This window comes from Neolamprologus brichardi, chromosome 8 (genome assembly GCF_056152115.1).
Source record: "Neolamprologus brichardi isolate AB-2024 chromosome 8, ASM5615211v1, whole genome shotgun sequence".
Classification (NCBI taxonomy): domain Eukaryota; kingdom Metazoa; phylum Chordata; class Actinopteri; order Cichliformes; family Cichlidae; genus Neolamprologus; species Neolamprologus brichardi.
Window position 1 is genome coordinate 11,548,055 of NC_142111.1, and position 26,793 is coordinate 11,574,847.

Genomic DNA, 26,793 nt, shown 5'->3' on the forward strand with positions numbered 1-26,793 from the left:
TAATAAAAATATTGATTAATTCCACCCTTGTGTGATTATGGGAAGCCTTTTTTTTTTGGTTTAATTTAATAGCAAACTAACATTCAGTTTGTTTAACGCTTTATCCACACGTGAGTGAGAGTGATCCGCAGGATGACGTGCGGAGGCATGAAGTGATTTATCAGTGTGCTCTAAGTGCGCACACTCAGCTGACCGGTTTATGGGCAGCTACCCTTACAGTGTACAGGCCAATGTGTACATGTGAGCGTGCTCAGAATGATGTATGTCCGGCCAGGTGTTTGAGGGAGTCAAATGAAACATGCGTGCCATAATAGAAATGGATAGCGTGTTCCTCTACCACACTGACTTTCTCCAGATACTGCTGGATATCGTTTATGAATTATTGACTGCCTTTACGCTGTGAAAGGACTTTTGATTCAGCATGCAATTAAAACATTTTTTTTCTCCTGCCAGTATGTGCACACGGTGTACTCCTTTGTTTACTCATACATGTGAATGTGGCAGTTTGTGTGATCATTACAGTACAGAGCACATCGCTCCCTTGCACGATTTGACAAGACTTGCCCCATTTAGGGAATTCAGACTCCTACCACTGTAATCGGCTCTGGCACCGTGCGAGCTCTCCTCCACGCCACTGTTTTGAATGTTTCCAATCCCAGAGAGCGCGAGAGCAAAATTGCCACTATGTTGAACTAATTGTGTGTGCAGTCCTGAAGAGTGCTGATTCAGCACTTAACCAGGATGGCTAAATGGACCAAGGTCGAGGTGAAGGAGGGAGATGGCTGAGACGGGCATAAAGAGCGGGAATGTATTAGAAGTGCTTAATGCTTCTGCCTGAAATATGATGCTGTGTCTGTAGTTTGACATTTTGGCAAATACCCTTATTTGTTTTCTCTGCCAAGAGCGGAGAGATTGATACCGCTTTCATGTGTGTTGGATAAATATGTTGCTACAGCCTGCAGCATCAGCCATAACCTGAACTTAGAGACAGCTAACCTCTTTCAGTCCCAAACGTAACGAAATGAGCATGCCAAAACATGCAAAAGTCACCAATATTGTCCCATTTGTGTAAGCTGTACAAGGCCAAGTGTATAAGAAGCAATTCACAGTTTTCAGAGGGTTATGTGTCAGTCTAGTTCCTGGCTCGGAGCAGTTGCCAGGCAACCAGCAGAGCCTTCAGATAGTCACTGGTCCTGGCTAAGACATAGCTAACATAACAGCTGAAAGATTTAAAATCAGTGTTGTTACACTTCGATTTTTGTGCAGGTTACACAGAATGTGTTATTAAGTGACATTCAGAATTTGCTAGTATTTATTACTCAGACCCGGCCTAACTGTTTCCATCTGTTTTCAGCCTCGATGCACAGCTAAGCTAACCAGCTGCTGGCTGCAGCACGGCATTAACTGTACAGGCATGAGGGGGGTATCAGATGTCTCATCTAACACTCAGCAAGACAGGGGCTAAGCATATTTTCCAAAATCTTGACCTACTCACTTAACCTCTTCCTCCCTGGAGGTTTGTTTGTTAGGTCCAGGCTATATCTGTTATAACAAGGGCAACAAATGCTTTTTTTGCTTTTTAAAGGCTTGGGGTTTTTAGAAGAAGAGTTAGAAGTCATGATTTCTAGAATAAGTTCAATAATGCTGGATTTGGGCTTGCTGATAAAAAGTTTCTACTCATTCTCTTATATAAAGTTTTGATTAAACTGAAGGAAAATTCATAATACTCAATAAAGTTGGTTTGTTTCTGTTTAAATTTCACTCTTATGACTGGTAAAAATAAGCATAAGGACAATAAAATTCCCCAAAATGTGTCTTAATTACATGCTTATTTTGTCCTAGCCTAGAGCATGGGTGTCAAACATATGGTCTGTGGGCCAGAACCTGCCTGCCAAATGCACATCTTTATATACATTGAAAACTCTAGAAAGTTAGGGAACGTATTGGGACACAGGAATGCAGGAAAAATGCAGGAATGTATTGTGTTGCATTTCCTGTGTTACAAGTTGCAAAAATAGCTAATGTCACAAGAGGCAGATGTCCCAAACTGTTTTGTTCTTATAATGGATCACTAATTCTGGAGTAAAAATAGAATGGAAACCTCCTTGCAAGCAGAAATTATTTTATTTATTTAACTTTTTAAAAAAAATTGCATTCAGGAACAGATTACCCATAGTTGCAGTGACCAACTGTTCGCCCACATGGTTAGGGTGTTGCATGCTCAACCTCTAAGTAACCACTTTCAAAATCAAGGTGATCACACAGGTCGCCTGGTGGACTGGACTCTGAATGTAAGCAGTTAATATCAGCTTCTGTTTAATGTGAATTTCTGTTTGTGTAGACAGTAACAGATATCAAAGTTAAATGCTGTTTTATCACAGACTGCATGTAACTGGGAACTTGACCCCACAGCTTTGACTTTGAAAATTTCACTCTGAAAATGGCAGCTGGCTGTGAGCGGGTGCAGACCTGGTCCCCATCTTCAAAGCAAGCATCAGAAAGGAACAAGACTGCAAGTTGCTTGCACACAGCTACGATAATCTTGGTCTTGGTAGTGTGACTGTAGCATAAACCAGAGTTATGTTTTTTAAGGCATCTGGGGCTCTTTTATCATCTGCTTTTGTTAATGCACAGTTCAATAAATGTGAGCTTTTTAAGAATGAACTAGTTGAAGAAAGGGGAAAATGTGGAGGTGTTTCATATAAGTTATCATTAGCAGTTTTACTGGCCCACTTGAGATTAAATCGAGCCATGAACTAAAATGAATTTGACACTCATGGCCTTGGGTAAAAAGGTTAAACTGGTACTATTTATTCAGTTTAGTCAACTCTTTTTTTCCCTCTAACACCTCAGATTTAAGTGTAGGCATTCAGATGGCTTACTTACAGCTGCAATGTATGCAGTCCTATATATATGACTACAAAGGTCACATCAGGCTCTTTTTGGCCCTCTCAGGTGTTGTCTGCTTATTCAAAGGTCGTGCTTCTGTCCTTGTTATGAAACATCAAGCATTTATCCAGTTATGTATCGCCAACAGTGAGAGCTCAAGTTACAAGCCAGCGAACGGAGGGGACAGGGACTTCCGTCGATGCAAACACAACACGAGAAGGCCTGTGGTACAGATGCTTGTCAGTGAAAATTGAAACAGAACAAAATATATATTTACCAAGTGCAAGCACAGGAAAGGCAGGTTAAATAAAAGCCACGCCTCTACTTGATCTGAAAAAACTGTTTATCTCAATGAACTTGGTAATGCGCTTAAAGGTTTGGAGCTTTAGGTAAATTGAGAATTGTGAGTTTTTTCTGCTTATTTGCTGAATGGTCAGAGTCTTATCCTCTCTCCAGTAATGGAAGAATAGATTTGCGATCAAGAATGAAATTAGGGCCTCCTTTCCCGTTCTTTGCTATTTTCAGATGCAGCCCACAGGGAGGGGATCTAGAATGGAAGTGGGAAAATAGGCCTTTTTAGCAGGATTGCGTTTGAATGGAAGTAATTGGGAATCACTCCCACTGCTGAAGGTAGAATCTGAACTCTGGATCCAAAAAAGCTGCACATTAAATAAAAATGTAATGATTTGAGAAGTATTTAAACATGTTATCTAAATGGAAACAGAATAAATAAGACAGTATTTCTCTAGTATTCTGAGAAAAAATGGTTTAATGAAAATAAATGCTCATTTAAACTTTGATGGTGCAAGAACTCTTAAAAAGTTGGGAGAGGGGGATGTTTATCACTGTGTTACATCACTTCTTCTTTTAACAACACTCTGCAAGCACTTGGGAACAGAGGAGACCCACTGCTCCCATTTTGAAAGAGTTTTGAAATAATTTTTCCATTGTTGCTTAATAACGGATTTCAGCTGCAGGCTGGGCCTGCCACCAACACAGGATTTTGAAGACCGATACGACATGCGGTGATTCAGAAATCCAGTACATGGGCCGATATTTTTTTTTCTTCAGCACCAGAAACATAAACAGATTTCCATAATTTCTGCTATGTTTAGTTATTTATGAGTTCTTACTAAGATGATATGACAATGCGGTTTAAAAAATAATCATTTTATTGTCACTAAAAGCCGTTGGCTACTTATTCTTGCTCTTCTTGGATCAGCTGGTTGTTCCGATTGTGGCAGCGAACTGGCTGTTATTTGCCATAGGAATTTGCAAACAATAGACAGTCACCTTCACCACAGTTTCCATTGAGATCCTACCAGAATTGGGAGTTTCTGTATTTGGAGCTGTGTCGCTCTGGGGCAAACAGAACTGGTGCAAAAAATCTCACAAGACTGCTAAATTAGAAGTGACCCAGTATATAGTATAAATCCTCTGCCAGTTAAAATCAAAAGAGGGCGACATGCTTTATTGAAAATTGATGTAATCCTTTATCAAAGACCTTTTTACTACTGCTGTCTATGAGCCAAATTAGACAACTATAACACTTATTTTTTTTGTCTTTGCATACGTAGCTTTTTGGTGACCGAGTCTTAACTCAGATGTATTGTCTCCAACATAAACTTGTGATCTGCTTTAGGTTACATAAATGCCTGTCAGTACATCCTTTCTGTCTATTTTCTGTCCAGTCCTGTCATTTTCTACCCGGAGACAACCTGTTCTCAGGCTGTGGCATAGCGGCAGGTCAAATTTGTGTTTATGACAGCATTGTGCGCTCCAGCACTGAACACGGTGGAAAAGAACTGCAAACAATGAACCACAAAACATGACCTTCAGGGAGAGGTAGGCTCTGGACAATCCCCCCCCCCCCCCCCCCCCCCCCCCCTTTCCAAAAGAAGACTCAAATACAGGCACACAAAGTCAGATTTGGTGGGGCCAAAGGGGCGTCTTGTACATGCTGAGCGGCAAATGGTGTTTTGTCAGAAGACTGCTGACAAAGGCAACTGGGCCCTTTTGGTTTGAAACTGGAAGTAACTGAAATACAGCAAAACCAGTGGGACAGTGGTGCTGTATGACAGGATTATAACAGGTAATCCATTAGTTAATAGCAGTTTGAAAAATAGATTATTTTAAACACAGCAAAATATTTGAAACAGTACAAAGAATAATTAGTTCAACATTCTTATAGAGAACTATGTTTAAGTGGTGTTATTGATCTGGGTGTCACATTCATTCAGATTAACTCCCCTAATCCAGGCTTTAACATCAGTCCCGTGTTTTTTAAGTGTCTGTTTAATTTGTTATTACACCATACATTTTTTAAGGTAACTAATAATTATGAATCAGCTGTTATTGTCTTCATCATTAACATGTGTTCAACCTGTCGAGTGACAATTAATGACACTGACAAAACATTACTATGATTATAGTAGATTATATCTTATTCTTTTGCGATCGCTGCTGTTCAAGCAGACTTGAGTTTAAAACACTAAGCTGAGGAAAACATCAACAACAAAGGGAATAAACAGACCAAGATCAAAAATCTGTCTTAGCTCCGCTGGAAAATCTATGTCACCCAGGCCCAGATCAATAATGAAATCAGATGCAAATTGTATTGTATAACACCTCATCAAAGAGAAACATATACGTCCATAAAAATTGTCAATGGGTTAACCGTTTGTGTTCAGTGGCGCAGAATGAGCCCGAGCTTACCCGGAGTTTAAGAGCCGATTGAGAAAGAGGGAATTGCATTAAAAACAGGCAACGAGAGAGGATGATCAATAAAATATCAATCAATAGGCAGGCAAAAGGGTCGGGGTAGGAAAATTGGATGGCTCGAGCCTTCACAGATAATCGAAGACGCTAAGACAAGGGTCCCCACCCCCATCGTGCAACGTCTTTCTTTCTGTGATTGTCACCCCCTCCTTGTTTGTCTCAGTACCCCTCTTTCACCTCTCTTTCTTCAGTGCACCCCCTCCTGCCAGTCAGTACCCCTCTCAGGCTCCCCTTCAGTCCCTCTTCCCTCGATGTCTCTCCACTATCTCACCTCTTCTCCATTTCTCTCTCACTCCCACCCCCTCCACCTCTTTTCTCTTTCTCCAGTGCTCCCCCTCCTTCCTCCCGCGTCTACTGCAGCAGAAAAGCCAGCACCGAGAAAACCAGCATGTGTGTGTTTGTACATGAGTGTGTGTGTGTGATACTACGGTAAATCCACGAGCTAGCCTCACACGATCGCCTGCAATCAAGGTGAAATTGAGAAAAAGCCCCCGCGTGCGTGTCGAACGCTCCGATCAAAACATTGATTGCTGGCGCGTTACATCACAGCCATGCAAACAAACCCCCTTTAAATCATTAGAGTAATGTCTCTCCTCCTGTCTCTCTTTATTTCCTCTCATCTCCCACTTCTTCCCTATGTCTCTCTATCTCTCATCTGCCTCGTTGTATTTCCACATCAGCATCTCATTTTCTTTTCTTTATTTTCCCCTGTTTCTCAGCCCTTCTTCATCTCTGTCTCTTCACATGTAATTCGGATCCCTCAAGATTAAAAAGGTTCTGCCATACCGACCAGGACACTTTTAGAAAGAGCAAGGCTGGAATAGAAAAAGGAATGATCTGGGTCACATCGCTGTTTGACGTATGGCACTGGCATATTAGACCTACACAGCAAACTGGGGCTACGTTCGCCCACAAATACAGCCAGTTTCAGGCACTGAAACGAATCCAACTAATCGCACCTTAACACCCATGTAGTATCGCCAACACCACTAACTGCAGCCATTATGCTGAATGAATGTTTTTGTATGATTCATGTGGTCTTTGCCTGTAGATGTAGTGTTTAACTGTACATTGCATAATACAGAGCATAACTCGAGCAACTAGACAGGAGCTACAGTAGCTTGCATCCGAGGTATGGCAACAGCAAAAATGACGCCTCCTTTTGCTAGGACCAAATTTGCATGTAAATCAAAACTATGTCTCCTTCCTGTATACATAACTACCCAGGTGAGTTGTTTCTATGGGATGGAGTGGAGGTAGACGGGGTTGGAGTAGCAAGAAATCAATCTGAGAGCAATTCTTAGAGAAGCACTTCCTGCCTGATCCCAAGTCCAGAGAGGCAGATCAGGTGGCCTAAACCCAGACTATGTGTCAGTCACCATCCGCCACTTTTCTCTTCCTCTGGAGGGAACTGAAGTCAGGTATGCAGATCTATACCTGGCGCCAGAAGAGGTGCGAATGTATGTGTGAGTTTTGAAAACAGGGGGAGTGAAGATATAGTCTCATCTGTGGATAACTGTAGATGTAGTATGTATTGCTGAGTGTGCAGTGATTTATGATTACATTTTCCCCACTCAGCTATTTTCAGCATGATGGCATGAATGCCTGGCCACTGCAGGTGTCTGCCGACTGTCTGGTTTAGAATGTGGACCTACAGTATTCATACATTCCACAGCACCAGTGGTTTCTCGCCTTCACACCTTCAAAACTGAAAATATCACTAGCAGCAAAAGCAGGGAGCAAGATGAGGATGATCAGAATATAACTCTCGATACACAAAATCAAAGCAGCTGTGATCAAACAGCTGGATATGCCTTTAAGTGAGAGGGGGGAGACCCGAAGCCAAATGTAACTGTTTTCACAAACCCACAGATCAAACCACAGTCAGGGGCACTTGTTACTCTTACACCTGTGTGCTCAAATGCCATTAAACAGCTGCTTTTAGCAAGTAAATCATTAACTATTTACATGAAAACAATAAAGGCTATCCCAGCTCAGGAGTAAGTTATGCGTAACAGGAACAAGGACCGTGCGTAAAAGGCATGTAGCTTTCAACTGGAACAAGAAAAAAATCAGCAGAGTGAAGCACTACCAAGGGCAAATGTGTGAAAAGACATGCAGTACAACACGGACGTTTCGACGTCGTAAAGCTTGCTTTCCGCGTCGTGCCAGAATAAATACGACCAACATGAAAAACGGCACAGCGACGTGCATCACAAACGGTATCACCTAATGAAGGCGTTTGGATGCAGGAGGCGCAGTGGATGCTGCGTTCGGAGGCAGATATGCGTTAAACCTGCTGGAGCAGGAGAATGTGACGATGGAAATCATGATAGCGAGACAAATGTGGAAATGTGATTGACAGTCTTCACTGTTACTTCGTCTAATACCCATTTACCAACACAGCTGACATATAGTTTTCCATTTTTGTCTTGCGCTATCAGCATTAATTATTCAATAGCAGTAAGTCTATATACACCAACATTTAACTCGAGCTATACTGTTGGAAATAACACGCCAGCAGTCATAATTCTTCACGTAATTACGAGGGCTTGATTTTTCTGCTTGACAAAAAAAAAGTTTTTTTAAAAACTTATCATGACTCGGGCAGTACTCTGAGATGTCATTAGTCAGAATATGCAACAGTAGCCTATGCAGAAATAAGTTGGTCCCTCTGAAAGAGACGTGGGTAACTCACCCGGGCATATTTGGAGGAATAGGGGTCTTCAAAGAGTGCCCATATTCTGGGTTGCCAGGTTTTCCACCAGCCCGCTTTCCTCGCGTCCTCTTGCATGCACAGTCTTTTCAAGTCCCCATCCGCACCACCCAGCGCCGGGTCGTCATCTGGTGCGTCCGGTTCTGGAGTCTCGAAGCTATCCAGCGCCTCCTCCGCATCCCGATGCTGCCGGTAATTCATCCAGCAACAAGCCTCCACGTCCGTCTCATCGATGCCCCAGAAGGCCAGCTCCTCTTCGAACAGGGGACCGCACACATCGTTGGGACAGTGCAACTTCCCGGTGCGGTAATAGTTGAGGATGAAGGAAAACACCGACGGGTGGCGGTCGAAGAAGAACTCGTCTAATTTGGGGTCGTAGTCGAAGTTGCTGAACGCGTCCGGCTCGGTGAGCCACGACAAGCGGGTACCGGGCAACGTTTTTAGGGTGCTCCGGTAGGTCTCATGCCGCACCCCCCCGCAGTTTATCACGATTTTCTCGCTTTCCGACGGACAAGTCATGTCTGCGCTGTAACATGCTTTGTTGGACGACTTGTTCCCACCCTTGCGCCCTTTAAAAGAGGATACACACACCGAACTGAGCATAGAGGACCGGGGGGAGGGAGAGGATGAGAGAAACCGAAGGGAGGAGGAGGAGGGAGGAGTCTGAGGAGTCTGCGGGAGAGAAAAAAGGGCAGAAAATTTCAGCAGAAGGGAGAAATAAATGTGGATTATCAACATTGCAATACACATTAAAAATCACACGCTAATGCCAGCTGTATGTGCAATCATCCACTTGATAATCAGCCGGTGGAAGGGAGGAAGACGACCTTGTGCAGGTGCAGAGGGAACAAGGAGAGCAGGGATGGAATTGATGGGTAGCAAAGTTGTTTTGTTTTTTTTAAGCACAGCATACCAGAGCACACAAACATGCCAGAGCAATAAACAGGTGGCTTAGAGCACATTCATGAGTCAGCAACCATATGGGCTGACTGTTGACACCAGAGTAATGAGAAGATCCCAGTCTGGAGTTACTGTGCTATGTAGCTTTAGGGTCTCTATACTGATCTGGTTGATGCTCAAGTCAGTGTTATAACTGAGCCACTCAACTCAGCTTCACCCCTCCTGCACAAATGCAGAAATCCTGTTCCTTTACCAAAGAGTCATGTGTGAACATAGAGGAGAACTGGGGATCTTTCTTATTATCCCCCCGCCTTTCCTCACGAATGCTGCTCTGACACGGTGGTGTGTGTGTGTGAGTGTGTGTTAATTGCCTCCCGAGAGTGCGGTGTCCGTACTAATGTTAGATCTCCTCAATCAGCCTATGCGTGTGCTACACACACTGCTGCAGCCCCCTCCGACCGCACTGAGATCCATGCAATGCACAGTTATGCCGATGCTCTCTCTTCTCTCTCCCATGTACTCTGTGTGTGTGTGTGTGTGTGTGTGATGGCATGCAGGGATAGATAAGAGGAGGGGAGTGAAGTAAAGGTGAGAGGAAAAGGACATAAATCCGATTTTTCTTTCTTTCGTTTTTTTAAATCCACCAAAGGGTCAAAAAGGACAGAACAATCAGGAGAACGAGGCTCAGACAATGACCTTATGATGGGGGACAAAGCAGGGAGAAAGGGTGATTTTTTGAGAGAGGGGTGGAAAAAAGAGACAAAGTGAATGCAGCACTCTGACTGGGGGCATTTACAGCGAGCAGCTACTGTAATATTGTCTCTCCTCTAGTAATGGAAGAAGGGGGTAGAAGAGAGTGTGTAAGGGGGCAGGAGGAGGAGGAGGAATTGCAAAGGAGAGTGCTCTATAAAAGTGAATGAATTCTGCTGCAGTAAAAAGCCAGAGTTATTTGCTCGCGCTCTCCCTCTGTTTCTACTCCAGGTGAGGTCGGATTGTTCACCCACGGGCTGCTCTGCCATCCAGAGGGGCTCGCGATGTTTCAGAAAAGCCACGTGATGGCAGCCGCAAAGGCCGTACCTGCACCACATTCATGTTGTAAAACCCTTTTTTTATAGTCAAGGAAATGCACCACTCTCCTCCTCCCCCTCCTTTCCTGCAAGCTCTTAGTAGCCCTCCCTCCCCCCCACCCTCTGCCTAGTTCGACTCTCTCCCTCACTTTGTCTTCCTCACTTGCGCTCACATTCCGCATAAAGGAATCACATTTCATTGGAGGAAGGGGATCGGGGCTTCACTTCTTCTTCTCGAGTGTACCTGTCCGTCTCTGTCTTTCTCTCCAGTTCTTTCTACTACCCCCCCCTCCCTGTTTTCATTTACTCACTGCAGTCCTAGTCTAATTCTCTCTTCTCTTCCATTTCTCTCGTCTTTGACTTCGCTCACCTCTTCCTCTCTTTTTCTCCTTTCCCAAAGTAAGCTTCCTTTCCTTCGGCTCCATCCTTTCCTTCTCCTTCCCCCTCTTACTTTTTGCTATCTTTCATGCAGGATACCACTTACAACGTCTCTTTCGCTTTGTTAGAGTTTAATCCTGTTTTTTGGGCTTCTTGTCTGAAGGATCAACTTTTTGGTTGTCCATGGAAAAGTTTCCTGTGTCTTGGCAACACTCAGGTAAGATCCAGCAAAATCAAGGCTACTGCATGGATTAAGCACTAACTGTGCACAGGAGACAAAAACTTAAAGTAATACATCCTAAGTTCACAGATCAGAAAACAAATCAAAGTGTTAGATGCCTTAAGTTTTTATTTTTTTTTCTGTGGCAGTCTTACTTCTTTGCAGTTTTGTTTTTCTGCTGTTTTTTGGTTTGATTTTGGGTGCAGGAGCATTCAAACTGCTTACTTGACAGAAAAGAAAGAAAAAACTGTGAATTTGTTAGTTGCACTGCATTATCGTGCCACAGTACTTTTAGTTTGATGCTTTAAATAGAGCCTGAAGAAATATCTGCAACAAACAGAATGTTTGGAGTGATGAGGTCAGAGAGGGAGAGTGTAAAAAGATCTTAATCCGCAGTCAGCTTTGTCCGGTGGGGCTTTCCAGCAGAGAACACTTGTGTTGTGGGATGGATTATTTTTCAGCACCACGGACAGCGGCACTCTTTCACTCTCTCTGCTCGGGAACTTTTTAAGAAGCAGCTTCTGTGAACTCCCTGTGAAACTTCCATCCTTTAAATAACTTTTTGCGTTGTTGCCATTTTAACTTTGACACATTGCGTCCTGACGTGTTCTTCACAGGCAGTCATGGGATATAGTTGAACTTCTGAATATTTTATACGTGGATAGCCACAAGCCTGTCACTGCAGTTAAATGCCTTTTTGTTCCCTCACACTTAAACATGGTGGGACTATTGATTCTCATTAACCATTCTTTCATGTACCAGAACGTGTAGGTTAAGTGGGAAAGGGCTCAGCTGGGTTCTCTCTCACACTTTTTTGGGGAATTGTTAAAGCCTTTAAGTTTGAACTTGAGTGAATGTTGCCATCATTGTGACAAGATTGCCTGTAAAGAGTTTAGAGGTGAGGTGAGTGCTTTGCATTTCAGTTCAGCTTAATACAGGGGAGGTAAGCACTTCTCTTTAAGAGTCAGCATCAGCACCTTCAGCACTGACAGCAGCAGCACAAAAACACACGGAAGGGGGGGCTAAAAGTGGGGAAGTAAGGCTACAGAAGGTGCAAAATGGAGAAAGTGAAAAAGCAGCGGTTATTAAAAAAATGGTGGAGAGAAAGAAGAGAGAAAGGTTTGAGAAAGAGGATAAAATTTGAAGGAGAAGCAAGCAGGAGGAGGAGGGGGAGAGTGCTGAGGGAGCAAAGTGAAGGAACAATCCCCTTGCCTCCTCTCTCCTCCCCTCCAGCATCACTACTTTCTTTCTCCTGCAGCTTTTCCTGCCTTGGCCACCATGTCCTGCGCCACCCTGCTACTACTGCCTCACCACTGCACACATACAGAGGGGACGAAAGCGAGAAGGAGAGGGGAATGAGGGAGGGAGTGAGGGGAGGGGTACACTCACACTCACTCACACACACATGCTCACCTGGCTACAATGAAAAGGCTGAGAGAGAAAAAACACACGCACACACATTTTGGACCCGAAAAGCGACTTAATTTTTCTAAACCTTTTAGGGCAGGAGATCACGTCTGCAGATAGATATGGAGAACGGGTCTCAGAGAGGAGGAGCACACGCGCGATGCTCGTGCACAAAGACTGCACTGACGCTAATATATATTAGCAGAAACACTGCAGCAAGAGGGGGAGGGAGCACGAGATTATGGGATGCATTGACTGTGAGGTACCAGCAGCAGCACCGGGGTGGGGGTGGGGGGGGGGGGACGCTAGAGAGAGAGAGAAAGAGAGAGGAGGAGGAGGAAAGAGAGGAATTTGGAGGAGTGCTGACTATGCGGAACAGAACGAGCAGTTGGCAGAAAAAGCAACAAAAAAAAAAAAGAAATATTACCAATCGCAGAGAGGGAGATGGGAAGAGATGAGAGACACTTAGATGTGCTGGAGAAGGAGAAGAGGGAAAAAAGTAGGGGTAGGGAAGGTATAGGACAAAGTGAAGAGTGGTGGGGCAATGAAAGAGAGGAGCCAAAAACAGGTGGGGGAGGAGAAGGAGAAGCACAGAGAGGAAGACCTTGCAGTGGTTCAGGATAGCACCTGAATGTACGTGAAGGCATGTGTGTAGAAGGAGAGGGAGGGAGATGTCCTGCAGTACCAGCAAAACGCATGAAAACAGCAGAGTGATTAAAAGAGGGCGAGCAGAGGAAGGAAAACCAGTGTATGGATGTAAAACAGACACACAGCTGAGCTGAATGGCAAATGTGCCGCTCGGGTGGGGGGAGAGGAAGGCTTTGCAGGCAAGTGTGTAATGTATGTTTATGTATGCGCGCGTGTGTGTGCGAGGGAGAGAGGAGAGACGGCGCAAATTACGTATGTGTTTCTGGTGTGCAGCCATTTTTTTCCCACCAGCTACCTCATCAAAGGATGTAACCACAAGGCTTCACGCTGTTCCATCCATATCGCCTCCCTCCCTCCCTTCCGCGTCCCCCCTCGCTCTCTCCCTTCTCGCACACTCCCCAGTGCTGAGGAGACCCCAGCAGGAGAAACCGAAGCACTGCAGCATGGTAAAAAAGCACTGCGGTCACCTCCCCTTTTAGTGCGGTGTCACACCACGCTCTGTCCTCCCCCCACCTCCCCCTTTTCCACTGTCACTGCACCTCATGCTCTGACTCTCTTTCTGCCAGGAGAACAGAAGATGTGTGTGGGTGTTTGTGTCTGGATAGTGGCACGGGGTTGGGTAGAGTATGAATAGATGTGAATAGCAGGAATTACATGAATGGATGCAAAGGAAGCAACAACAACAAAAAAAAGAAAAGAAAAAAAGGGTGTGTATGCAGAGAAAACGGGGCTCTGAGCAGCTCTCAGACAGCTTAATCTAATGAAAAATATGATGTAAGCGGGCACCACACATCAAAAATAATAATAACAATGACAAAGCTCACTAGTGGCCAATTCCCAGAACATGAATTAAAGAGCCAATCAATTAAGGAGGCATAAAGGAAATGGCCAATCAACCGGAGGCATCTCCTCCACTCAGCAACACCAGTGTGTAGATCTCCCAGGGGCTGACCAATCCACAAATACCGCAGCACCAGCACCCCCAAGGGGGGTCTTGAGCCTTGTGCATATTGGTCAATCACCCCAGCCAGAAGCATGCAGCAGCAGCTGCTCCCTTTCTTTTCAGGAAAGGAAACATATCCCTGGGAACGTTTGTTTTAATGATGTGGTGGTGGTGGTGGTGGTGGTGGTGGGGGGGGGGGGGGGGGGATGTGTGGGGGGGGGGATTAATACATAAAATCATTTTCAGGAATAGACTGGCTGCAATGAAGCCTGTAATAGAGCTCCGAAGCTCAGTCAGTGTCCATGACTAAAATCTTTTCTGCCCACAGAACGATGAGGGCTGACTTTCGTTTTGGATAGATCTGGGTGATACAGCATGTAGGGTGAAGGAGGAGTGATGGAGGAGGAGGTGCTTCAAGAAGAGGTCAAAACAATTCTGAAACAACACTGAGCACAGGGGGGGGGGGGGGGGGGGGGGAGGCACAGGATAGTGTGTCATGTCGGGAATTAACTCTATTTTTGGACATGGACAAATCTGAGCGAACATCCTTCAGTATTCAAACTTTCTTGGAGCATTTGCATCAGAAGCAGATAGCTTCATCCCCCAAACCTCCCGTCTCTCTCTTAGGTAATTTAAACCTGTCTCCTCCTAATTAATGACACTGCCCTTCCTGCATGATTAGGACCATTATGATCCAGCAGTGCAGCGATGTGGTACATGAGGCCAGACAGACAAATGGGACGAGGGAAGAGGTATTACTGGACTAATTTCTGACCTGTGAACTATCCAGCGATTAGACATAAAAGCAGGGCAAGGTTAAGTCACAGATGGGAGTCTAAGCAGGTGGGGAGTAGGGCGAGAAGTTTTAAAGCAGAGCTATAAAAACAAGATGGCACGAGAAGAGATGACATGAAAGGTGATCTTGAGGTGAACCTCAAGGTCAAGTGGTGGAAAGAAAGAGGGCGCAAAAGACCGGCTAGGCTCAATCAGGTGGTAAATCAGATGAAAGACGGGAGGAAAGTTCTCATAACGGATGACGGGAAGCGAGAGAAACCATCAGAGTCTCGGAGAAGAGACAGGGTCAGAGGCAGGGACACACACACACACACACTAAACCCAGGACACGACAGATCAGTAATTCAATCACTGCCTCAAAATAGATTATCCCCCCCCCCCCCCATTGCTTAAACAGCAGCGCCCTCCTTTTCAAGCCCCATCACTACTCTGCCAATCACATCAACCGACAGCATGCCACCGTCTCTGGAGTTTTTCCCCTTTTTTTTTCTTTTTCCTTTTTTTGTGCTAAAATCGAAGGGGGTGTTTTCTGGGTTACCCTTAATCTAAAAATAGCACCAGCTGTAGATTTATAATGCAGGATGCTGGGGGCAGAAGAAGAGAGTGCAAATGGAGGAAAAGATGTAGAGTTCCCATTAGGAGGAGAGCACGTTGGAGCCAGTTGGCAGGAAAAGGAATGCATGTGCTGGATAAGTGACGGCAGAAGAGGCATTATGAAACCAGAGACTTTGTGTGTAATGCAGTGGAACGTGGCAGAAGCAGATTGTCAGAGTATAGGTGAAGTGGTGGCGTGGTGGGTTGTAGGGGGAAGAAGAAGAAGATGACCGTGTCTAGACATTTAACTGCCCTGCGAGACTTCCTAGATGAGACGCTATAACCTTCCAGTAGTTCCACTCCAGTAACCCCCACCCTTCATATCGTCCACAGCATCTTCTCCTCTGTGTGTTTGTGTGTCAGCCCTCTCACCCTACTCCTATAGTGCCTTTATCAAACCTCCATTTCAGGCCTTGACACTTACCCAGTGCTGCCACGATGCACAAGCAAACACACAAACACGCACACACTGAAAGCACATGCAGGTAGGACAAATGCATGCCTGTAAATGCGCAAAAGCAGCACACACATGGAGTTATTTACTCATGCAGACAGACACAAAATGATGCAGAGAGGAATGCATACACACACACACAGATGCACACACACAGATTCCTCTCAGAAGCGTGAAACTGCTCTGATCTAGTGGTGTAGATGGGGAAACACCCACCATTTGTGCAATGAAGGATGTTAGGAATTATAAAATGGAACAATTCTGAGGCGTCATATCAGTGGGCAACACTAAATCAGACTGAATTTCTCTTATAGCAGCTAGAAGGAAAAAAATAATAATTAAAAGAACAGAACATATCCTGATTTCTCCACGTACTGATTTTAAAACACGAAACAGGATACAGAAATATTTTGCAGATACTGTGGGAAAGACACGATACTTGTTGAATGCAGGTTAGAGGCTGTATTTTCGCCTTTTTTTAAATCCAGGCCAATAAAAACCTTCTTGATATTAGGCGGATAAAACGCAGAATATAAAACCACCATAAAAATACAGACAGATACACAGACACGGTTAATACTCACTTGCTTTTGGTTCTGGTTCGATTCGAGTGCGCGCAGAAACACGCACATCAAGCTTTAAAAAGATCAATCAAAATGTAGTTTTCTTTGTTAGATCGCTCTTTCTTACGATTTCACAGAGTATCCAGTTTCTCGCAGGCATTCAGCTGATCTGTTTTTGGGGTTTGTTTGGGTTTTTTTTCTGTTTTTTGTGGAGGGTTTTTTTCCTCCACAGGATTATAATAAATCAGAAATAGGATTGCGCGCGACTGTTGCTGGAAATCTTGTTTTGATAGCGTTATTGCCGAATGTTACTTAGAGCTTATGGTCATGCTGATGATGGCACGGGATGAGTCTTTCGGATGAAATGAAGCAGAAGTCCCCCTGAAAAACAAAAATCTGTCTTTTGGCTATTTCCCCTCGATTTCAGAGCCCCTCTCCCACCTTTGTTATTGCCAAAAACAAAAATAATTGCCAGCCTTTGTTACAGTGTCTCTACGCTTCCAGGCGCAGGGTGTAGCTACCATTCAGCTCTTCCTCTGTCTCCCCCATCCAAATGTTTCAGTGGAGATGCAGCCTGTAGACACCTCGCTCTCTTTGCCTTTCCCTCTCTTGTGCCTCTCTCTGTTCCTTTGGAGGAGCGTCACCTTCTGCACTATTTTTTTCCTCAGACGATACATGTGGGCGGATTAGAGAAGAAGACAGAGGGGTGGGAGGACCCCGGTGAATACAGAGGCTAATTTCTCATATGGCTGCTGAACTTTATAAATACATATGCTGAGGAGAGAGAGAGAGAAAAAAAAAATACACGCTAGGCTATAAAAAAGAATAAATGCGCTGATTTATTTTCATTTGTTTAACTGCCTGTTTTTTCTCTCCCCCCGTTTCTCCCCCTTCACTTCCCCACTTCAGCCTGGAGCCCACACATGCTCACTCTGCTGGACGGACGCACAAACACCATTTTGTCTACAGGTTCGCAGCCTTGACTCTGCCTTGGCTGACATCAGCAGTCATGTGGTACAAGCTGGTGGATTATGTGACAAAGTATGTCTGAAAACAGTAAAAATTCAGAAAAATTGCCTTTTTTTTTCATCTCTATCATATCTTTTCTATCATACATTAAAAGAAAAAAATCTGAAAATCTTGAAATAAGTGAAGCTGCATGGAGAATATTGCCTTTATATATGCCTGTGATATTCTACAAAGTGTCACAGGATTAACAACATGATTTTTAGGTGAATCTTGGGGGGGGGGGGGACTCTGCTTTCTACCTGCTGCTTTTACAAGAAGACTAATGGTGTGTGGAGACGACTTCTTGCAAAAGTACAGAGATCAGCAGGATATCTTGATGGTGCACTTATTGGCAGGAAACTGTCAATGAGAGCTGCATCATCTCATGAAACTTACAAGGAAGAAAAAGTCATTTGACAACAAAATATTCCTGTAAGAGCAAAGTGCAGACAGAAAACCAGTGAGCTAAGGAGACAAAGGAAGGTGGGAGATATTAAAGGATATTTACTGATTTTTTTTAGGGAATCAAACACTGAAAACTGTAACATCTGAACTCTAATGTGATAGTTTATCCCATGCATCCCATGCAGTCTGTGCAAGGAAAAGGGGCTTTATGCTGTAGGCAGGGCATCAAAATATAAATACAGTCTGCTATTCTGAACAGGAAGCCTGAGTCTTTTTTTTTTTCTTTTTCTTTCTCCACTAAGTTGAAAAATTAAAACGATTAACGCAGGAGCCATTTGTGTCTTGCAAAGCTGCTTTTAAGTCCTTTTTCAAGTAATTTTTCAAATTAAGTCACCTTTTACGAACCTTACAGATCTAAGCACAAAATCTAGAAGCTGCTTTTTCCTCCCTCAGGGAACACGCCTTCATTTATACCTCCAAGAGCCCTGCGGCATTGTCTCAGATCAGTCAAACGTATGATTTATAGAGGTGTCAAACTCCTCTACACCACAGTTTTTTATCATAAAACCATCTATAGCACTTGGCGTATTGGCAGTACTATGAGTCTTTGGCCAAGACAGCAGCAGCTTTATTGGGCTTTACTGGACAAAAGCCAACATTTGCATATTTTTATGTAATGCTCTCAGTAATGAAGCTGGTGTTTAGCAGGAAATAGCACAAAAATCTACCAAATGCATCATTTTAGCATTTAGCCTGAGGATTGTTATTCCATCTGCAGTCATTTCAGTTTGGTGGCACAGCTCTGCTTTGGGACTTCCCTACCCTTGCATAACTGTGCATGGACAGCCTGAGGCAGGGAGAGAAGCGACAGGAGGGGCGTTTCCAGGATTTTTTTAAAAAAAAATGGGATGGCAAAGAGAGGATCCAACAAGAAATCAGAGAATTCTTTGAGAAATAAACAATAAACTAAATGTGTTAAATGTACTGAGTGGTAGAACTACATAAGAACTATAAGCACAGATCCTTTGTTTACAGTTTGCAAAGGAAAGCAGTCAGAGTACAGTAGGAACACAAAGGACCGCTGTTAGGTACACTTGGGAGGGCCTATCTTTTAGACCCTATGAATTTATATAGCTATAATTAAAACAGTAGCTTTCACAGCCCACAATATTTAGCCTTAGATAAGTATAAATTCACAGTGATACACTGAGGAGGATAAAACTGCTCATGAAACTAAAGAAAAGTCTTAAGTTTAATCACTTAAGACTTTTCTTTAGTTTCATGAGCAGTTTTATCCTCCTCAGTGTATCACTGTGAATTTATACTTAGTCAGTGTCAAAGAGTTATACACACTATTTCTAATGCCTGCATGTAGTGTTAGACAATATGTAGGTATTAAATAAAAGCTTGACAAGTCATATAATTCACAAGACATTTTACTGCAAATTCTCAAAAATCTGTGCTAATGAAAAGGCCTCAATGGCAGATTTTGAACTGACTACAGTGAAATCAATTGTCTGAAATAATCTGTCCAGACTGAAATAATCCAGTCTGGACCAAACTGGAGGAACAATCAACCATCAGACTCTTCTTCTTCTTTCGGTTGCTCTCTTTAGGGTTCGCCACAGTGGATCACGTGCCTCCATCTACCACTATTCTGTCCTAGCGTCCTCTTCTGTCACATCAACACTCTGCATGTCCTTCTTCACTGCATTCCCAAACCTCCCCTGTGGTCTTCCTCTTTTCCTCCTGCTTGGCAGCTCCGTCTTCAACATCCTTCTTCAACTACACCCACCATCCCTCCTCTGCATGTGTCCAAATCATCTCAACCTTGCTTCTCTAGCGTTGTCTCCAACATGCTCAACCCAAGCTGTCCCTCTGATGTACTCATTTCTAATTTTGCCTATTCTGGTCACTCCCAGTGATCATCGTAACATCTTCAACCACTGCCACTGGTTGTTCTGCTGTCTTTTTGTCAGTGCCATACGTCACAGCAGGTCAGACTACCATTTTATAAACCTCGACTTTTACTCTTGCTGCTGCCCTTTTGTCACAAATCACCCCTGACACTCGTCTCCACCAGCTCCACTCTGCCCACACTCTTTTATTCACCTTTCTTGTGCATTGTCCATTGTTTTGGATAGTGGACCATTTGTAGTCCTTGGACCTTCACAGCCACATCTGTCTACACATGTTCTGTTTTGCTTCTACTGATTTTCATTCCTATTGTCTCCATTGCATACCTCTAGCTCTCCAGACTCTCAGTATAGATTACAGCATCATCTGCACGTCCACTAAAAGTCTTGCCTGACCTCATCTCTCAGCCTGTCACAACCCTCATGTAAACCCACCCCCACCTTGAACCAATATCCCACATCAGCCACACACCTCACCACTGTGTGGCTGTCCCCATAAATGTAACCAACCAAAATACTAGCATGGCCCAAAGCCAAAGAGCTGCTAAGCTAAAACCTAATGTACCAACTATGTCCAATAACAACAAGACTATCAATCACTGCTCATCAAGGCACCATTTTCTGCTTTTAGTTCAAAGTGAAGCCTCGCTTTGTGGCCAGAGCAGACGAGCAGGAAGTCAGCCACACAGAAAGTAGCTGACACTGTTTCTTCATCAACCTGCATAAATACTGAATGCTCAACTTTGTCCATACTAAGAGTGAGCATTAGTCATCACAGACACTCGCAGTCAATCTCTGGGCGGCAGCATACCGCAGCACATGCATAAGGAAGCAGGTAGCAGACCTGAGCATACATCGTGTGGACGAGACAAGATTTCCTGCATTGAGAAAGAAGCTGTGAAAATGCCCTCAATCTCGTAGGTTCAACACAGTTTCTAGTAATCTATTTAGGAGTTATTGTTCCTACTGCAGAGGTGGATGCTGAGCACTTTACGTAGTTAAAAAATAAAAGAGGGCAGGACTAAACAGCCTATACACGTATATACTGGTGTTTGCACATATGCATATAAAAGAAAAAAGACTGCTGGTCTTCAGAATACGATGACGATGACAAACCGGTAGTTGAATAATCTTTTTTAACGTCGTCTCCCACTAACTGAAAAAGTGTCCACTCACTCAGGGGTTCCTATGTTCAGAATGAAAAATAAAACCTCCCGAAGCGATCTTAAGGCGTTTGATGCATTTTATGTTCGGTGGAAGGTGTACGAGGATATACAATTGGTTCTGGTAAGGGAACGAGACAAAACACACAAATCAAACAGTGCAGAGCTGCTGTTTGTATGCTGTGTGGGACCAAGCACCAGATGTCAACAACAGCCGCAGCAAAGTGCAGTAATTGGGAAGACTATAAGAAGCCTTTTAAAGAGTTATTAACTAGTGGCGTGTGAGCAACAGCAGTAATGCCTCCAGTCTCATAATGTGATTTATGAAATGAGTCAAAGCAGTCTTATTATCATGGTGTTTCCTACACTGCTGTTAATATCGCCTCGAGCTGACTTGTTTCTATTGTTTATTGGGCAGTGTGTAATTATCTGCTTCATTCAAGATTTTTTTAAGGGAAAAAAAGAACTATTGTACTACTGTAGCTTTAAACAGTGTACACTCAGACACATGCAATACATATGATTAGAGGTGGTTTGCTTTTCTGGACATAAATCTTGACCTTTCTTTATAATAATGTTTTGGACCTGGTTGCTCAGAGGTGAAAAGTGCAATTGGGGATGCCCAGCGCATCAGTGTTTTGTAGTAAACAGAAACACAATCTGTTGCATTTCTTTAACTTAAAATAAAGAAAAAGTATCTTGGAGTGGTTGTCTTTATTTCCTGTGTGTTTGTGATAATTTGTCTAGACTGGTGGCACTGAATGTATCATTTATGCAAACTCTTCAATTGAAAAGGTGGAAAATCTGGAATCACATCACTGAATAGACGGTCCTCGCTTCTGTTAGCTATTATCTTGTTCTCAGAAGTTAATAGAAGCTATGTAACAGCCACCCCAGGAGAGAAATATTGATTAAAAGATAGGATAGTGCTAAACTTTATCAACACACCTTCAAGAGTTACATTAAATCCAATGCAACTTGACGCCTCCCATAAAACCTGAGTAAAAGCGTACAGAGAGCGCTGCTTTTCATTTTTAAGGCTTTAATATTTAGATAGTTGAAGCCCAGACATCCAGTAATGGATTTCTTCCTTTAAATTCAGCTGTTTGTTTGCTGTAGTATATACTGACATGTGACCACCGGGCAAGGCATGGTTACATAGTTTGAACTGTCAGCATATGGAAACTGCTGCTTTATTACATTACAACCTAAAATATTTATATGCAAAAAACAAAAGTCATGCTACCATCTTGTGTCAACATATTAGGGCACACCAGCCTCTGCTGTGCTACCTGAAGCCTTCGCACTACCTGTCAGAAACCCACAGAGAACCTAATTTAGAGCCCGGAGGCTGCAGACCAAGGGCGCGTGCTTTCAATAAAGTACAGCGTAGAGCGCATCAGCTCCCGGGCTGCAAATCACCCTGACACACTGCTGGCAGGCAGGGGATTTCTTACTTTATCACCATGACATAGTAAAAAGAAAACTCAAAATAAGGCCTGCATGGGATTACGTAAGGAAATACTGGATTTGAGTAATAAATGATTTAAGCTGCACATTTGGTTGCACTCACAGCAAACAGTAACGTTTGTCCTCTTTAATGGCTTTTCTGATGTTTGTCAGAGAAATGGGAAATGAAGTCTCAGTAATCATGAACTAAATGTGAGGAAGCAATTCATGTCTTGACATTAGCTTGCATTAAATGCATTAAGTTTTTAAATAAAAACTGAACCTCCTGTAGTTGTATTAGACTGTGACGACAAACAAATATGCATAGCAGAATTAAACGAATTACATCTTTTGTTTTATTTATACTTTAAAAACAGACATTTTTACAATCTTTGTATATAAAGACTCTGTTCTAATCCCTGCATGAGTCAGTCTGGCACACTGAGGAACAAAACTTCTTGATTTACAACTCGATAAAGTCTTTCACAGCCTGCAACGATCTCCCCGAGCGACTTAGGCTGATGAAACCGGTCACTGTCTGTGAAAGCATTTAACACGCTTTTTGTTGCGCCAGATCTCACAAAAGCTCAGGAAAGTCACGCTTTTATACAATCGCAGGTTCAACATCCCTCACGTTAAAATAAACAAAAAATACAGAATCCTCTGATCACTTCAGTCAGCTCTGCTCTGATCAGGAGCATCTGTCCTCTTGCGCGCTTGTTTTGAATTTATAATCCTCAGTGATTCTTGTCTTTGGGAAGCTTGGCCTTTCTCTCGCTCCTTTTGTCCAAGAATTTGTTTTTCCTACTCGTTTTAATCTCTGCCTCCCACTGCTTTTTCACCATTGTGTACAGCCTCATGGTGGCCTGTGCGTCTTGGACCTGGAGAAAGCAACAGGCAAAGATCAGCCCAAGTGTTACTAACATTATTGGGCAATAACACACTGGTTGTTTCTACATGCTGCAATACTGCTGGGTCAGTGATTTTAGTCCACTGTTGGATGATGACATCATGAGATTAACAATAAAGTTTTCTAGATATAGAATAAATGTTAATGTCATGAATATAAAGTGACACGATGCTCTTGTAAGATGCTACAAGTGCTAAAATGCTGCAAATTGACCATTTGGGTAAGTGGTTGCTAACGAGAATATTATTATTATATATTATATATACACTATCTTTGGGCCTTGAGGGGTCAAAGATATACCCATGTGCCAATTTTCGGTCACTCAACCCTGATGATTTAAAAGGAGTTCAACGAATGACTTACAGATGAATGTTCGCCCTCTTGGACCTTCACATCGAGGATTTTTCTACAAAGGAGTTTGAGCGAGGGTCGACCACTCTAAAACAAAAGAAAAATGCCTCATTATCAGTGATAATTCATTCACACATTCACTGTGGAAACTGTTGAGACATTGGTGACTGCATCATACCTTTACGATCGTCTTAAAGGGTTTATATTTCTGAGTATCTCTGATTTTCTTTTTCGGATGATCCAAGAGCAGAATCTGAAACAGGAGATATTTTGCGGCTGCTCATAATCAGGCTGAAAAATATTACATTTGTTCCATTTCAGATATCACATCCATGCTACCTTTAGATCATTGTGTATGGCGTGTCCAACCACTACTCTCCCTTCCAGGATGTTAGCAACCTCCCTCTGTACAATCTGTACATCTGCTCCTGCAGAGAGACAAACGTGGTTTAAAAAACATCAGAAACAAAACATAAGGAACAAAGAGACTTTAAGTTGTTCTTTGCAACTCATTTCATTTCTCTCACCATCTTTGATGTCCTCTGGTCGGATGCCGCTGACAGCTGTCCTGTAGTCTGTTACCTTCTCTGTGGGCTTCACATATTTGTCATAGATGCACTTCCCAAACTGGTTCACAATTGACACACGTGCCAAGATGCTGTCCTCTCCGTCAGGACCAACTCCCACCATCTCACAGTCAATGGCCACCGCCTTAGTGAGGCTTAAGGTGAATAACAAAGTGACAAGAAAGGAGAGACATTACAATCATCATCTTCTGTGTCAATGCAAACCCCTCAATGTACACCGAACGCAATGGTCACTTCGCTCGCTGACATGATTTTACACTTGCATCTTTAACCCTTGCTCGACACTTCAGGCTACAAACATTGAGAGGTGCATGACCAGCAGACACAGGCTGTGATGTCAAATCCAGCACGTGACACACAGAGCATAATAGGGTCACACCTTTTATGACCTAGCTCAGAATGCATCCATCTATTCATCCATCAGGAGTCACAGGTTTTTCCACAGCATTTATCTGTATTATCAGTGATTTTCTACAGCAATGTAGTGTCAATACCGCTCTGAAGCCGTATTGACAGGTTGCGTCACCACAAAGTACAGTGAAGGATTTGAATTGGATAAATTCCATTCAACAATTTATCCATTTCCATATCCTGCAGAAAACATTCAGCGACCATGTTTAGTTCATACTCTGTCAGGTCAATTCACTAAAACATGCAATGACAAAAGTATTTATCACAGACTATATGTAATATTTGACTTCTTGAAGGAAAGCTCCATGAAGCTCTCCCCTGAGGGGGAAAAAATAGTCTCCATCTCCTTTGGGTCATTCCATCTCATCAATTTCATCAAATTAAAAAAAATAAAAATCCCACCTGATCATCATATCTAACGGAAAAAAAAATATCCCTGTGGAACGATACACTGTTCATTAGAAATGCCAGGTTTCTGCTGTCATTAGATCTTTCAGAATATATGGTGGTGGGAGTGTGTTTGACATTTTTCAGCGGTTCTGTGAATATGGGCTCTCAGGAGTGTCGCTCAACTTCATACAGAACGAGTCCCTGAAATAATTGGATGTCTGATCTTTGACAGCAGATCCAGAGAACTGGAGAAGGTGGCAGGAGGGGGGGGGATAATTTACTTTGAGCTTCTTATACACGAGGCACATAATGTTGTCGACCCAGTTGAGCGGTTTCACAGATATTAAAGTGTTGAATTTTGGGAAAAACACATTTTGTGTGACATTCCCCAAGTATGACATTATGTGCCAAATTCACATTGTTAATATTACATCCACAGTTAATCACAGCCAGCTAATCCCACCCCAGCAGCAACATTCCTCTGAAATACTTGTATTGAGATAAGTAATGACATTAGGGACTTGATATTTTTTATAATCGCTGTTAAGGCGTGCATCTTTCCCCGGGAATATTTTCAGGCACTTTTCTAAATTGGCATCAATGCTGCCCGCTGTATTCTGAGTGTGTTTCCCACTGTACACTGAATGCACAGCGACTTACCCTTCAAAAGCATTCTCCTTAACCAGGCTCTTCTCTGTGTCATTAGCCGATGCACCATCCGTACCCTTGGCCTTGCCCTGCTTCTTCCTCATGATCTCGGCTGCTTCTGCTCCCATTGTCGCCTCAATGTCATCCGGGTCCACGTCATCAAACCAAAGGTCCTCTCTGCAACAGCAGAGAATGAGATGGGATTATCAGACATATTTATTCTTGCTGAATAAATGAGTCAATGTCAGTGCTAATATATACATACTCTGATGGCTTCGTCTCCTCGGATTCAAGCTTCTTCTTCTTAGCTGCCTGTAGGCTGTTTGGCTTCCCACTATCCCGCTCTCTTTTTGAAGCAATAGCATGTTTAGTCTTCGAGACATTCGACACCTTTGAGTTGACCCCAGTCTTACCGGAGACAAAACTCTTAGGAACAGTTTTGTGATCTGCTTTTTTCTCAGTGTCTCTCTGGCTTGGTGCAGCATTGTTCTTAGAAATTATTTTAGAAGTATTTTCTTGGACATTCTTTGGCGAGAAGCCGTTCTGATGTCTTGGTGCCGCGGGCTGCTTCTTCTCTGACTGACTGGCCTTCAACACCTGAAGGGAGTAAAATAGGAGAGAGAAAATACCTGTGGGTAGTATTAAACACAGGCACACAAAAACCAAAGTGTGTGACGGGATATGCTTGGAGCTCAAACTATTGCACTCACTAACCTCTTGAAGTGCTTTCCAGTTGGCAGAGAACTGCTGGGAGTCTTTTGGAGGAGCAGATTGTGGAGCTGTAGGCTTTTCCTGCTCCTTGTTTGCAGGAGCTGAGTAAAACCAATGCCTCTCGTTCTTTTTTAATATGCCGTTTTTCTTATTAGGTTTCCGCTTAGATGCTTTAGCGGGAAGGTGTTTTTTCTGTTTCTCCACCTTAGACATTATGATTACCTATCTCATGTATCCTCACCTCCTTAGATTTTTCTTGGTGAAGTGTGTGAAGCCACGCTGGCTTGTCAGATGTCCGTTACTTGAGTTGCCAAACAACTTCAGACAGTAAGAAATGTCTCCCCCAGCCTAAGCTCACCTTTCGTCCAGCACACGAGCGTCACTGAAGCACGTCCCTGAACTGTACATAAAATCGCTTACACGTAAAACTTAACTCACTCCGAAGCCATGCCGTAGTGTTTTCCTACGATGTGCAACAGTAAAATGTGTCCG

General features: G+C 43.3%; 2 protein-coding genes across 4 annotated transcripts in view; both read right to left on the bottom strand.

The window, feature by feature from the left end:
• kcnc3b (potassium voltage-gated channel, Shaw-related subfamily, member 3b) overlaps positions 1–16,999 on the bottom strand; it is a 53,642-nt gene extending 36,643 nt beyond the window's left edge. For 2 of the 3 annotated variants that reach the window (XM_035915433.2, XM_006808040.3), the window contains exons 1-2: positions 16,374–16,999; positions 8,366–9,055 (exon numbers count right to left, since the gene is read on the bottom strand). In XM_035915433.2, the coding sequence (XP_035771326.1) occupies positions 8,366–9,055; positions 16,374–16,421 (738 nt within the window). In that variant the 5' untranslated portion in view covers positions 16,422–16,999. The remainder of the gene's footprint in view (positions 1–8,365; positions 9,056–16,373) is intronic. The other variant, XM_006808041.3, reaches the window with a different exon arrangement.
• A 5,602-nt stretch (positions 17,000–22,601) lies between these two features.
• rexo4 (RNA exonuclease 4) lies at positions 22,602–26,764 on the bottom strand. The gene is made up of 8 exons (XM_006808039.3): positions 26,305–26,764; positions 25,856–26,187; positions 25,603–25,767; positions 24,082–24,275; positions 23,894–23,982; positions 23,733–23,807; positions 23,567–23,641; positions 22,602–23,174 (listed from the first exon to the last, which is right to left on the bottom strand). The coding sequence occupies exons 1-8, from the start codon at positions 26,512–26,514 to the stop codon at positions 23,031–23,033; spliced, it is 1,284 nt and encodes a 427-aa protein (XP_006808102.2). The 5' UTR covers positions 26,515–26,764; the 3' UTR covers positions 22,602–23,030.
• Positions 26,765–26,793: the final 29 nt, after the last annotated feature.